Source organism: Rhea americana, unplaced genomic scaffold (genome assembly GCF_003343005.1).
Source record: "Rhea americana isolate MKP2758 unplaced genomic scaffold, rheAme1 scaffold_30, whole genome shotgun sequence".
NCBI classification, from domain to species: domain Eukaryota; kingdom Metazoa; phylum Chordata; class Aves; order Rheiformes; family Rheidae; genus Rhea; species Rhea americana.
Window position 1 is genome coordinate 4,948,964 of NW_028186424.1, and position 13,879 is coordinate 4,962,842.

General features: G+C 43.1%; 1 protein-coding gene across 1 annotated transcript in view; it reads right to left on the reverse strand.

The window, feature by feature from the left end:
• MSANTD1 (Myb/SANT DNA binding domain containing 1) overlaps window positions 1-13,879 on the reverse strand; it is a 44,795-nt gene that overhangs the window by 30,550 nt on the left and 366 nt on the right. The window contains exon 2 of the mRNA XM_085309695.1: window positions 2,918-3,010. Within this exon, the coding sequence (XP_085165821.1) occupies window positions 2,918-3,010 (93 nt within the window). The remainder of the gene's footprint in view (window positions 1-2,917; window positions 3,011-13,879) is intronic.

A 13,879-nucleotide genomic window follows, 5' to 3' on the forward strand; every position in this document is an offset into this window, starting at 1 on the left:
AAAAAGCCCAGTCATATCACAGTATCTCATTCTTTCAAGTTATAGAAGTGGCCAGGGTTTTTCATTTGCTGTGCAAACAGAAAGCAGCAGTGTGTTTCCCAAGGGAGGCACTCTTGTGCAACTGTTTGCTGGAAGCAGTCGCCCAAGTCAAAGGACTTCAGGAAGTTCAGTCCCCTCTCCCCCCACCACCTCGCCCACCCTCCTGGAAAAGGGTACTGTAAAAACTACTTGGACTGGCTTTAGCTTTTATTTTGCTAGAGATTTAGAAAGAGCTCAACAGCCCAATCCACAAAACTTCCCAGATAAGGGCAGACCAGATCCTTGTCAGGATCTCACTAGCAGCATAGAAGAAAATATTCTTTTTTTTTATATACTCCAACTTTAACCTAACAGTGGTGGTTTACATGCTTGAACTTACTATTCATGCTGCTCTTTCCTACACTATCTTTAATCCCCTGTAGTGACATCTCAGTGGCTGAAGCCAGTCATGCAGACCAAAAACGTGCAGCTGAGGCAGCAGAAAGTATGGTCCAAAATATTCAGCCCTAATATCATGATTTTCTCCATTTGCAACACCTTTCCACATGCTCACTGTGCTTCATGACAACCGGACAAGCAGATTATATTAAACCTCATGCACACCTTCTCAAATGATTTCTCATCAAATCTCAGCGGGAACTAATTGAAGATTAAACTAATCATTCCTTGAGGCCTCTTACAGAGGAAAATACTCTGTAAAGAGTATTTTATGGCTTTTTGTGAATACATTAGGAAGACCTTCAATGGAGCGCAGGTCTGGCAGGACCACTGAAGACACGTGTTAAGAGGGGCTGGACAGTTGAACACACATCTGGGAAATGGAGACTTGGGGCATTCACAATAAATGGGACAAGATGCTTGCGCATRTCTTCCAACTGTGACAGCTGGTCTAGGAGACCCCACAATAGGAAGCACTTTCCAAAATATTATCCTGCCTTTCTAGAAACAAACAGCAAGTCTGACAAGGCCTGCTCCACATTACGTGAAATATTTCTGACAAACTCCCTCATCTTCTCTGCTTCCTAAGATCTACAGCATACCTTGTTGCCCCCCAAACACGAGTGCTACCAGCGCTCATGCTGATCCCTGGTACAACCCCCAGTAACCCAGTTCTGTAGTGACCAGTTCCCCTCCTGACCTCTGATCCGCACAGGGCCTCTCTGGGTATTGTACGTAAGCTATCAGATAACTATAACCGACAGCCAGACTTCCACCAGCCTCTGGGTAAAAGCTGTAATGGTCATGGCAGACCCTGCAACTAAAAAAAATACATTTTTCTTTTCTTTTTTGCAACATTTTGCAGGGCTAAGAAGTCATTTAAGCAGAGATGAAAGCAAAAAGAAAAGTCCAAAGAGGTTTTGAAATAACAGAAAACACCCCTTGATGTGTCAGAACCAGATGGTTTATATGTTAATAAAGTGGCAGGGATTCATGGTCCTGAAAGCAGAGAGAATCAAGTATATCCTTACTGATGTTCAGCTTGAGAGAAATAATACGTGTTTTCAACTTTCTTCTGAAGAGTCCTCTACTGTGAGGCTCCTTCAGGCAGGTATCACCTGTAAATTCTTGTCTAAGCACTTAAAATATTACAGGTGTTATGAGCTATCCATCTTAAGATTTTTGGAATCAMTTTCAATTTTACGGTATTTCTGATGTTCCCCACTACTTCTGGCATGCTACACTATGAGAAAGCAAGATCAGCTTTGTCTTAGAAAATTATTCATTTGATGTAATATTTACATTGCACTGCACCCAGAAATGTTCATCAAGAGCAACTTTCTATTTTATTCCCAAACATGCAACTCTGTGAAACCACAGTAAGATGGGACATAAATCCTGTAAATAAGGTTTTCTTTGACTGGCATTAATTATTGTCAGAGAGCCAACATCTGTGCTGCTGCCTATTTAATATACACGTGTATGTACATATACAGAAACACACATACATAATTTACATGGCTGATTTCTAGTAGGAACTATTCCAGCCTAAATCCTGGAGGAGGAAAGGAAGAGAATGGCTGAAGGAAGACGGAGCCATAGGCTTACGGAAGAGTGCAGGGAAAGCACTCTGCGCACAAACCACCCGTCAGGAACGGGAACGGCGCTGGCTCTTCCCTCCAAGGGTTTGGAAAGACGTTGCACACCCTTACATACTCTGCACAATCTTAGGACAAATCCAAAACTGTTAACATCAAAAACAGGCCTGGATGCCACCATACACAAGTTAGTTCGTCTTGTTACTGATTCTTACTTAAACCTGCAGCATAGAATACTCTTGCCAGAAAATCCTGTATGCAAATGCCTGGGGAGACAAGAGACTGAGAGTCGCAGTCTCATACTGGGTTGTAAAAAGGCACGTCCACTAGGAGACGCAAAACAACACTGGAAACTCAAGACAGTGAACATTAAAAGCCAGCAATTTTGAAAATAACACCCTTCCCAGTCTACTAGCTAACACCTCTGATGCTGGCCGGGCACCAGCAACCTCGGAGCCAGCACACTGAAGAAAGCAACCAAGTTCAAGGACAAACTACCAACCAGCTAAACTCTGTAAGAACCCAAATCAGAGACCACCTGCAGAGAGCAGACATTTTAATGGGGACTTCTCCATCCACAATGAACAGATCTGTCTAGTGGCTCCTTATGAGAAATGGAAATGGTGCTCGACTCTACCTCCTTTGGCTGAGCAGAAGGCAATATAGTGGCTTCTCCACCCGTTGTTCTCACCACATTGAAGTGCCCTTCCCCTGTTCTCTCGCGCTGCTTTCCAAAGGTGGAGCAAAACTGAGACGTGGGGCACAGAAACACACACAGCTGCACATTTATAACTCTAAGGTCTCTGAGTTGCGGAAGAGAGAGAAAAAAAAATCTTTGGTACCTGCTGTCCTAGGAACAGAAGATCCTCCATGAGCCTTGAAGTCAACGCAGGAATCCTCACAGCAGATCACCGGCCCAGAGCAGAATTTCGTATCTGTGAGAGAGAGACTTTGGCAGAATAATGCAGCACGTGGGGAGGAAACACTGCAGAATAGTCGACAAGGAAGGTCAGCAGTGCCTAGCTGAGTTTATCTTTTAAAGGTCTAGATTAGAGGGCTTTAGTTGAGTTTACAAAGTAGTTTAGTCTTTCAAACAGTGTGGACAAACATATTTCCTGGGCTACGTAGTCCTACCATAAATGACTTGAGTTGGCCCATAAGCCTTCAACAACCTCATTACTATGTCCAGACAGCTATTGACCTTAAGCCAAAAGAATATGACAGACACCCTAATCTAATCATCTTACAACTGCCAGCAAAAGGTATCTCTTTAAAAAGGATGCCAGCCTTGCCCACTCCTTTAATTACTGAATATCCACTAACAGACATAAATTGTGCCCGACTGCTCTCTCATCTGTCAAACTCTTCCATTAGTGAGTTAATGTTCAATACTGAGTGTGTTCTTCTCCAGAAGATCATAAATCTTTTTAAACTGTGTTGGGTCCTGAAGGTACTGTTAACTCTATTTTAGACAAGGAGAATGCAGAGATAGTAAAATTTTCAAAAGCTTCTAAGTGACTGTGAAACTGAAGTCAATTTTCAAAAGAGAATTGGACACTTAATGCTTAAATCACCCTTGCATATCCTTCAGTCACATCTCAAAATGAAACACGTTCTTAATTCACTTTGAGCCAAGCCCTCAAAACCATGGAGATACCTAAAGAGTATCATAATTGGAAATGATTTCTCAGTCTAATACCAAGAGCTAAATGAGCCAGGACTTCTCTATTCCTCCAACAAACTGATCACACACCTATGAGTCCATTCATTTTTTTTWAAAAAAAGAAGGTATTTAGGTACCTCAAATTTTGCATCCTCTGAGCTGAACCCCTTAGCACATATCCGCATGAAAACCCACTTGCGATTAGGAAGACGTGACCCAAGCTAACACTCCTCAAAACAGCTCTGGCTTCGATGCGAAACGGCAGCTGCACGGACTTTCATTTAAAGACGTGACTGGAGGAAGAGGTGTGGTTGGGCTGGCATGAAAATACCACCTGCTGCCAGGGCAAGGTGGTTGGGACCTCTCCCTGTGCGGAGAGAGCTGCTGGGCTTGGACTCTGCCTCCAAGGCTGCGTTTGATTTTTAGCCAAAGGTTTGGGGGGGTGGTTTTTGATGCAAAGAGTGTAGTAAGCAGCCTTGGGAATAAAGCCAGATACCTGCTCCTGCCTCCAGTCAGGGGAGTTCCCTGCCAGCAGGCCACAGTCAGGCCCCTGCATGCTTCTCCTCTCGGGCTCTGTGAATCCTCTCCGCAYGGTGGCACAACTTCAAGAGGCAGAGCTGAGAGGTTGCCTACAGCCTGGGAAGAGACAGGCAGATTTGAATATCCCTTAGGAGGAGGAGGRCTTAAACTCGAGTTTAACCACTTCTGAGAAAAGCTTTACAACCATTAAGTCATTACATGAAAACCACCACATCAATCATTTGTCTCTTGAACAGTGACTCCGAGGCTGCGAGCCGGGGCCTCAGTAGCAGGGACGGGTTTGGCTTCCTCGGCCGGGCCTGAAGCTGGCAGAGCACGGGAGCGCTTGTGGCACGCAGATGCGGCAGTCAGAGCTGGCCAGGGACGGGGGTGAGAAAAGGGCACCCAGGAGCACAAGATCAAGATCCTGCAAACAAGCACAGGTTGTGTGGACACCCCAGGAGCTCCAGAGCATACCCATCCAGAGAGGGGAAGCAGTTAGTTACAGATGGCAATATATAGAAAAAAAAAAAAAGGTGTTGGTTCAGGTGTCAACAGCCTGCTACGTGGTAATCTGTGACTGCAAGAGCCCAGGGGTGCGCAGTCTTGCACACGTGCTGCAGGAGCAAGGCAGATCTGGGTGCTCTGAGGAGACCAGACTGGGGTTTTGGTCGATGGTGAAGAGGTACAATGCAGCGCGAGAGAAGCAAGGTTGGGGCTTTATGGAGCATGGCAGGTGCTCTTAAGACCATGCAATCCATCTGGACAGTCAGGCTGGCCACCTCATCGCCGTGTGCTGAATTTGCCTCCGGCTTTCTTCTCACATAAACCTTATGGGGCAGATTCGCAGCTGGCAGAAGTCAACATTGCCCTCTTGAAACCAATGGAGATGCATCAGCTTGCATCACTTGCGGTTTGGACCTTTTGTTTTAGAGGTAACATGTCAGACTAAAATCTCTATCACCACCAAAGTGCTTCTACCTTAAGTGTTTGTTTAAGCGGAGGTTAAGATAGTCTGGGCTCCTGGACTGTTAAGTGGATCATAAAATGCTCTGTAGGCCAACAGGTTATAGAAAGTTTCTGTAGTTTTACAAACTGTTGTGTCTCTGATCTAGCTTCCTACAGTCACCTCATCCTCAAAATCAAGAGAGTTTAGCTATAAAAATTTTCTAAGGGGGCTTCCTGCAGAAATTTTTAAACTAGCTGTTTGCTTATTTGTTTTTATCAGAAACGAAGGCAATAAAGTAAGCAATAGCTACCTCTGTCTTTAATTGGTATGTAATTATGTGCTTGAAATCAAAGAGCATGTGTATGCATGTGTTTTGAAATACTGCAAGCCTGACTTTCTTCAATTTTGTCATTTCTTCTAATTCTTTAAATCTATACGTGAAAGAAGTGGAAGTAAAGTAGCAGTATTCGGAAGCTGCAAAGAAAGCTGTTTGAAAAAAGAAGCACACTTTAATCTTGCTGAAAGATATAAAATAGAAGGTATGCAACAGAAAAATGACAAGTTTTTGACAGAATAGGAGGTATTTTGCTCTAAACAGGTATGGATGAATGGGCTGAGTATATGGAAATATTTGCAATCCATTTTAGACTTTTGTCAAGATAATTTTGTAGKTAGAGGTGCGTAAAAGCTGCAGAATTTTATTTCAGGCCCATTCAAAAGTTTGATGCAAGATTTCAATTCAGATTTCAGATAAATCACAGCCACATATAGTCTTTAGTTTATCCAATAGCATTAAAAGTGAGCAGCAAGTGCCCCTAAATGTGCTCCCATAAAATAAGAAAATTAAAGCTAAAATTCTGCAATATTCTGTGCCAGTGACTTTTAGACAGAATTTCCTACTCACCTTAACAAGGAGATAATTTAAAAATCTCTACCAAGGTTTCTAAACCTCACGACCCGACTCTCAAACTCTTGAAGACACCTGCTGGTGGAATTTGATAGCACGTATCTAGAGCATTAGAAAGGACCTTTTGGAGGCTTCTTTTAGGAATAAGTAGAGGCTTGTAGAGGGATTAAACTGCTTGGAGGTGTTTAATGTTATTCTAAGAAAAAGTAAAAGAAGAAGAGCAGGTCCTATAACACTGAGCATGAGGACAGAAGCCTCCCTCRTGATCCTTCCAGTCGAGCCCTTGCTGGCTGGGGAAGAAATTGCGCTGTACAGCTGTGCCCTCACTGCCTGCTGCTGTGGCCATTCACTCTGTACTTGCAACGGTGCAGGAGCGCTGCAAAGTTTAACACGGCTTTTGTCGTTTGCAGAAGTTTGTTGGCCAACCCTGTTTGCATCATCACAGAATTTAATTATACATCCAAAAATTATCTGTACCCCATGCCAAGACACACTGAAGTCTTGTCAACCCTACATCAGGTCAGAATTTTTAAAACTAATATCCTCTCTTAACACGCTCATCTTCAACGCGCCGTAGCCATCGTCCGTGGGTGATGGCTAGCAGGCATTGCACCTGGTGGGCGCACCCCCACTATTATYGGAGATCAGGCTTTTTTGGCTCAATGGACACCACAGTGTGGACACCAGTGACATGCTGAATCAGTTCTTCTCCATTGCCTCATAAGTCAGAGCATTTTTCTGTTTTATAATGAGCTGAAGAGCTCCCTCAATCCTTCTTTAATTCCTGTCATCAAAACATTTGCCTTGTACCAATTTTCAAACATCCACAAAAAAGGATCCCAGCTCTCAAAATATTACCCTTCTCCTCTGTGGCATGCCCAACAGTAATATTCCCTCCAGCAGACTGCACAGAGGCGCCAGTATTGCTTAACTGAGGGGAAGATCTCTGATTGCTGTAAAATCCATCAGTTTAAAATCTGCACCCATGGAGAAAGAGAAAGGAGCTTCAGAAGTTCCTACTGCACAGTGCCACCTTCCTCCAAATGCTGTTATGAGGAATGCCACCGGCATCCGCTGCTGAAGCCTGACCACATCCCTCCTTTCCGAGCACRAGCCAAAAATGCTGGTGACAGAAACACAGTAAGAAACCTCCCCYGAGATCCTGCAGTGCAGCTCTCTCCCACTCCCTTCCACATCGCTGACCCAAGCAAGCCAGTATCTCCTGATGGCAAACAGCAATTACGAGGCTTGTCCAGCTGYTAGGCCTCTTGTCCATCATCCACATCCAGACTCTGGCAGATGATCAGAACCACCAGCTGGCATTGGTGGGTGTCTCTATCATCYGTAGTCTTGGTGGTGCCAAAGAGTCTGGTCTACACATTGCCCCTGCAGGAGCAGAGACTGACTACATTGCTCTTCCAGCAGGACCTGCCGTCCAGTCCTGGAGGTGGTATGGGGCACACCACCGCCTCTTTATTCAGTGACAGAGGAGCTATCGTTGCCTTATACCCCTCCTCCTCTTTCACATCTCTTTTCACTTTGGGCACAGGAACTCAGCATTGATTTAACACATAGGTGAACCACTGAAGATATCTACCACCACTTTGTGATGCATCTCGAGAAGCTAGCAAGCGAGCGAGCAACATACATGAAGCAGTGAAAACAGAGAAAATACTGTTTTGTTTCATAGATTATAGGAAAAAAAAATTGGTCCATTTCAAATAAACATCCTCAATTAAATTATATCACGGTACAAGAAGATAGTGGTCTGGTTATGATCAAGCCATCATTGCTCAGACTTTATTTTCAGAATGAAAAAAGGGGAGTTTGCTGGTATGGAATTGTTTCTCAAGTATAATAAGGTATCAAGTATAATAAGTARCACAAGAAAACTGTCCATATAACTATAGCTACATGAAGGATTTTGTCAGCATAGCTTTTCTGTAACAAAACTTAACTGTAACTCATTTAACTGCTCTCTCCTCACATTATCACACAACCACTCGTCAGAATAGTACAAGCAAAGATTTGCTGTACAACTTCCTTCCTCTAACGAGGACTAGGGGAAACCACAGTGCTTCACATGCTCACCTCTCCCCACATAGCCCACAGATCTTCTCTCAGAAACTTCCCTCCCAGATTTTCAGCCCCACTGTTCACTCATTTTCCATCTCTGTAACTCCTTATTCTGACCTGGGTTTTGGTCCCTTCAGTCCTCACTGGTTTCTCTCCRTGTCCTGCAAACACATACTAGAAACCAAGAGAAGGCAAGTCAGTCAGATGGAGAATATARTCTGGGAATTTTAGGCATTGCATCATGAGATATGTCCTACGTTTTTCTTGAAGTGGCACCTTCTAATTTAATAGACATTTAAAAGAGCCATTACTCCAACAACTCTCAAGCTGTTTTCTGCCTAGGATCTAAGCAGGATCTTATGGGCTAATGTGTATTAAAAATATCAAAAAATATTGAAATATAGGATATAGGGCTGCTTGACAGCATTCATTGAAAAGTAATAGCCTGTACAATGATACGGAACTACTCTCAAGAACAATATTAGTAATAAGAGGAAAAAAAATGGAATAGAAAAAATATAATGAAATGGGAAAAAAAAGACTAATTAGCAAAGATAACCATGTTTTGGAGGTCAAGAAACGAATTAAGAATTGCCAAAAGCTAAGCTCAGTYGTGCTGTGCAATAGCAGAACAAATACAAAAGAGGATTTTTCATAGACAAAAGAAACAGGGAAAGGAAAATAGGTCTGCTTTTCAGAAGGATATGATAGAGGTTATTCTAATCTAGGTGCAATTCAAAAACTAAAAAAGTTTTAGAATCCAGATCAATTTTCAGCAAGAATGACAGTGCTGAACATGAGGAAGACAGGATGGATGAAGACGAGTGGACGGAAAGCTATCTACTGATATACAAGCAAAGCTGGAGAAATTCCACAAATTCACCTTAGAGAGATCAGATAATTCTCTGGTAGAAATTAGAAAGAATATATATCGATATATATTTGAGAAGTATATGAAAAGACTGTGGCCAGCAAGTAGTAGAGGACCGGACAAGATGACCCAAGAGGTCCTTCATAATCTTAGGAGTAAGCTCTCTTGACACAGAAACCCTTCTGTATCGATGGTCTTTTTACAGCTTTTCTCTGGACCATTTCTTCTTCTGTTTTACTSAAGATCCAGTTACTGCACCATGTAACACTTCGGCACACTATGGATTTACACATRAGTAAAATACTACTTTTTATTTTTCTTTAAAGTTTCTAATATCCTATTTGTCTGCTTGATGACTACTAAGGATTGAGCTGATATTTTCCAAGAAATATTCACAAATGACACCAAGATATTTTTCCTGGAAGTTATAGATAATTTAGAGCCCATCACTGTAGATGCAGAAGGTTCCCTTCCCGTTATGCACCCCTTTGCAGATATCTAGACTGGGTGAGAAAATGAAAAGACTATTCAGTTGTTTTTAATGACTGACTATCTGTATCAGCAGTTATGATGTTGACTACCACATTTTTTTTTGTCTTCTCTCCRATTTTCTAAAGCATTAGTAGATAATTTAACAGCGAAGGTGCCAAGAGAGACTCTTGCGGTCTGTTAATTTTCCTTCATTAGAAAAACTGATGATTCAAGTCCTACTCTCTGTTTTTTTATTTTTAACCAATTAGAACTTTAAACTATTCAAAACTGTAGGAAGGCTTTCCCTCCTATTCCTCAAGAATTTAGATTTTTGATGTCCATCAGCAAAGAACTGGAGAAGACTAACCATACCCAATCAMCTGAATCACCTCTATCAGCTTCTGGGCTTCAAGGCGTACAGATTTGTGGCAAATTCCTTCTACAARATCTATTTTGACACCTACCCAATCGATAATAAGTATCCTAGTAATCCTATTTTTCATCTTTGTTTCCGTAAATTTGCCTGAGGAAGGTTARATTTACCAGTATATAACCCCTTAGGTCAATCCCTGCCTCCATTTTCTTWAAAATATCAATCACATACATTTGCCACCTTCACTTTCTGCAATAGTTATGTAATTATATCAAATGAAACTACTAAACAACTACATTTGGGACTCTTGGGAGGATTTTTATCAATAGTACTGTGCTTTTTATCAATTTGTTCTGAACCAAAYCTATTCTGCCAACACTTCAGTTTAAAATGGTTCTTCAGACTCTTTCACAGACCAAAATACTCCAGGAGAAAAAAAATCCCTGAGATCCTTTAAAAGAACACCAAGGCAAAGATTTATTTAGCCTTTCRGAGATAGCCCTGTGTTCCTGAAAGGTTCTTGTTACACCGCAATCACTTACCAAGCCAACTGACTGACAGGCTTCCTGCTCTTCACCCTTTGGAAGGGGGTTTGTTATGGTTTCTGTAAGTTTAGAAAGCTGTCCCTCAAAATTGATTTTACCTGCCTGTTTAACTTGCCTTATTTAACTTGCCAGAGTGTATGCTCTCTTCTATTTTCTCTGTTCAAACATGACCTCTGCTTTCTGAAAGATGTCTTTTTACTTCCAACATCTCCCTGATCTTCTTTTAAAAAATAACATCTTTTCAGAGAGCTCTACCCAAGCCTTTTCAACAGAAGAAAGATATCCGCCTTCCCGAGTTTGTATTATACCATCTTTCCGCTGGTTTCCTCTTCCTTGCAACTATCTTACTGCTTAGCTGTTCCTTTTAATTTTCTTTTAGCCACAAAACTGTAACAAGCGTTCTGATGTTCAGGTATTCAATTTCTCAAAGTTAATTTTTTTTTTTTTTTTGATCCGGGTTTTTTGTATGCTCAAGGAAGAGAAATTTCAGTTTGTTCTAGTCACCATGCATTGCTCAGGGTTAAATAAGTGTTGCTTTTTTTCCTATTACAATAGGCCGTTTCCCTCTTTGATCCATCAGTTGCTTTCTCTCTTCCTTCACTTTGAATTCTTTCTTTTCTGCTCCTACCTTTAGTTTTCTTTCTGTTTCCCCTCCAGGCAAGGGCCATTTCATCCCTTGTACTTCACTGAATACACTCTTGACAACAGGAGTCTCAAACAAACACAATTCTGGTCTTCCAAGTAAGATTTCTCTATTTGCCAAGACAAAAAGGAGCCCCATATTTCTAAAATACCTTCCTCTGATTTTCTCCATCAGCATTCTGATAAGGAGAATTTTCCAGGCTGTTTAAGGACTTTTTTTCAGTCATCGCTGTGCAATAATACTAATTACAAACTAATTTATTAACAACATCAATGTGGCCACCTCCAGCTCCACACGTCTCCGAGATAAGAACAGCATTCTCCAACCTTGTTTGTTCTCTTTCCTGCAGAACTACTGAAGTTCCCTCGAAGCATAGTTTCTTGTCACCTCCAGTGTAGTCTGGATGACAAATCTAAGATTATCTTCTGTAATGTTTTTTAAAAACCCACATAAGGAGAATCACTGACACAAATGACTGATTTTCATCCAGGAGAACTTTCAATCCAGCTGCACTGCTCCACTATCTCGTGCATTTATTAAGATCTCATTTCCTTCCAGAGCCTCAAGGGAAATTTCATAATCAGCACACCTGGTATGCGTAGTATAAATAACTACAGAGATGCCCTCTCTAACAGCCTATGCAGAAAGGCTGTTCTGCTGCAAGAAATGTCCTGGCTCACAGAACTGTCTTCCTCTTAAGAGGAGAAAGAGCGAGGGTTGAGATCCTCTCCATTTTCCTCTTCAAAATGCTCAAGAACATCAACTGAACCAGATGGAGTCAAGACRCTTCCCAATCTATAGAGGAACCTACTCAAGGAGTATGTTTATGAGTTATTTCAGCATTTTGCTTCCTACACTGTCAGTATAGATGGTACTTTATCACCATTTTTCTATTCCAGAATATAACTTATGGCTTGCCTTAACAAAAGATCATGACTCCAATTTAGCTTACAGTTGCATTGAGAAATACTTTCTACAACAAGCTCGGCGATAAGCTAGCAGCATACACACTGCTCTGAGCGGCAAAAATACTTGAGGCACATCATATTAAAGACAACAGACACCTAGAGACACCCTCCATACTTAGTTTTATCTATTTATTTCAACAATTTGCAAGGGCAGCTCAAGTTGTCTTTGTGGGTTCTTTCACAGAGACTAAGTGCACTAAAGCCTTCACAGCTTGGGTCTTTGAAGAAACACAAAATATACTATACCGGTTTTCATTCAAATGTTTTGGGCCTTTCTCTGCCTTAACATCAGAGCACTTCATTCTGGCGTCCCTTCTTCCTACTACYGTTGACTAATTCCCTGAGTCTGTATTTAAAACTTAAACTAGAGAAAACTTCAAATACCTCCCTTGCCATCTTACTTTTTTCCAAACCCAAACACAAGTTCTACACTAAAAGCTCCAAATAAGTTATACGATGTAAGCGCGCATTGCTTCACACTTCCACCTGCAACAGGCAATGGTAAAGCACAGTGCAGTAAATGACATACCTGTGATCTGCAAAACCTGAGTTTTGTAGATAAAACTAGTTAACAGTTCATTGAAATAAGTCTCCTCAATATGTAACCAAAATAATCTCAAACACTGAGATTTGCTCACCATCGTTACTTCTGTTTTCCAGGGGTATGTATACTTAAATACATGCAATCAAACCAAGAAAATCATTTTCTCCTCAGGGGATCTGCTCCCCATTCTGATTTTTTCAGCTAAAACATCTGACAAGTTATTTATGGCCAGAAGATTAAATCTCAAGTGAACAAAACAGATAAACATGCGAGACATCGTGTAAACACAGTGCTACCTTCCAACTTGCCCGCTTGCCTTAGGTCCACCTCCCTGCTTACGCTTTTCCTTGAGGCAATCTTATTTAAAAGATCTAGAGGCAAATAAGCAATTTCTATTRCTGTTAGCGTGAGCATGCAGATTTCAACCCCATTTTTCAACGCAGGACACTCCTGCCCGAGTCCTCTGGAATCGGAGCCTCCGCTTTTAGCAGGACAAAAGAGTTTCTGGTTTACCACAAGACTAAACTATTTTTCTAAAGACAAATACGGCTCATCTTTGCCATCAAAGTTAATGTGTGGCGTTAGCGCYGAGACCTCACCGCTCAATGCAGAAAAAGAAAAGCGACCGTCGAGGTGCAGGGATCCGAGCAGCCCACGGTAAAGCCGGGGCCCCCGTTCCAGCGCCGCGGCAGCCGGGCGCGCCGAATCCCCTCGCCCAACCTCGCCRCAGCAAGAAGCGGATCTCCACTCGGAGCGCGGTGACAGGAGGGCCGCGGGCGTCTCCGGAGAGAGAAGGCTTCGCAACTTTGGTGTTTTCTGCCCCTCTTTGAGGGCTGAACAGCTGGTTCGAAGGCCCGCGCGGGACGGGTCTGCTTCTGCGGGACGAGCCCCCGGCAGCTGCCGAGCGCCGCCGTGCCGAGGCCTGCGGGTCTCGCCTTTCTTCTCCGTCAGGCTTCGGTCGGCGCCAGCGCGCACGTGTGCGACCGCAGCCGCTCTGCCGAATTTTCCCCGCGCGTGGCTCAGCGTCCCGCCTGCCCGGCTCCGCTCGCCGGGGGCACGCTGCGAGCTGCCCCAAGCTGCAGGCCCTCGAGGGGGCGGGGGGGGTCAAATCGCACGCGTTAAACCGCCCCGAGAGCGTCGAAACGCCCGAAGCGCCGCAACGCCGAAGCTCAGGACCCCACAYGCGACACTGGGCAGCGGCCCAGAAAAAAAACGCCGCCACGAGGGCCCGGCCGTCCCCCAGCACGCGGGCAGGGCGGGAAGGAGGCGCCGGGC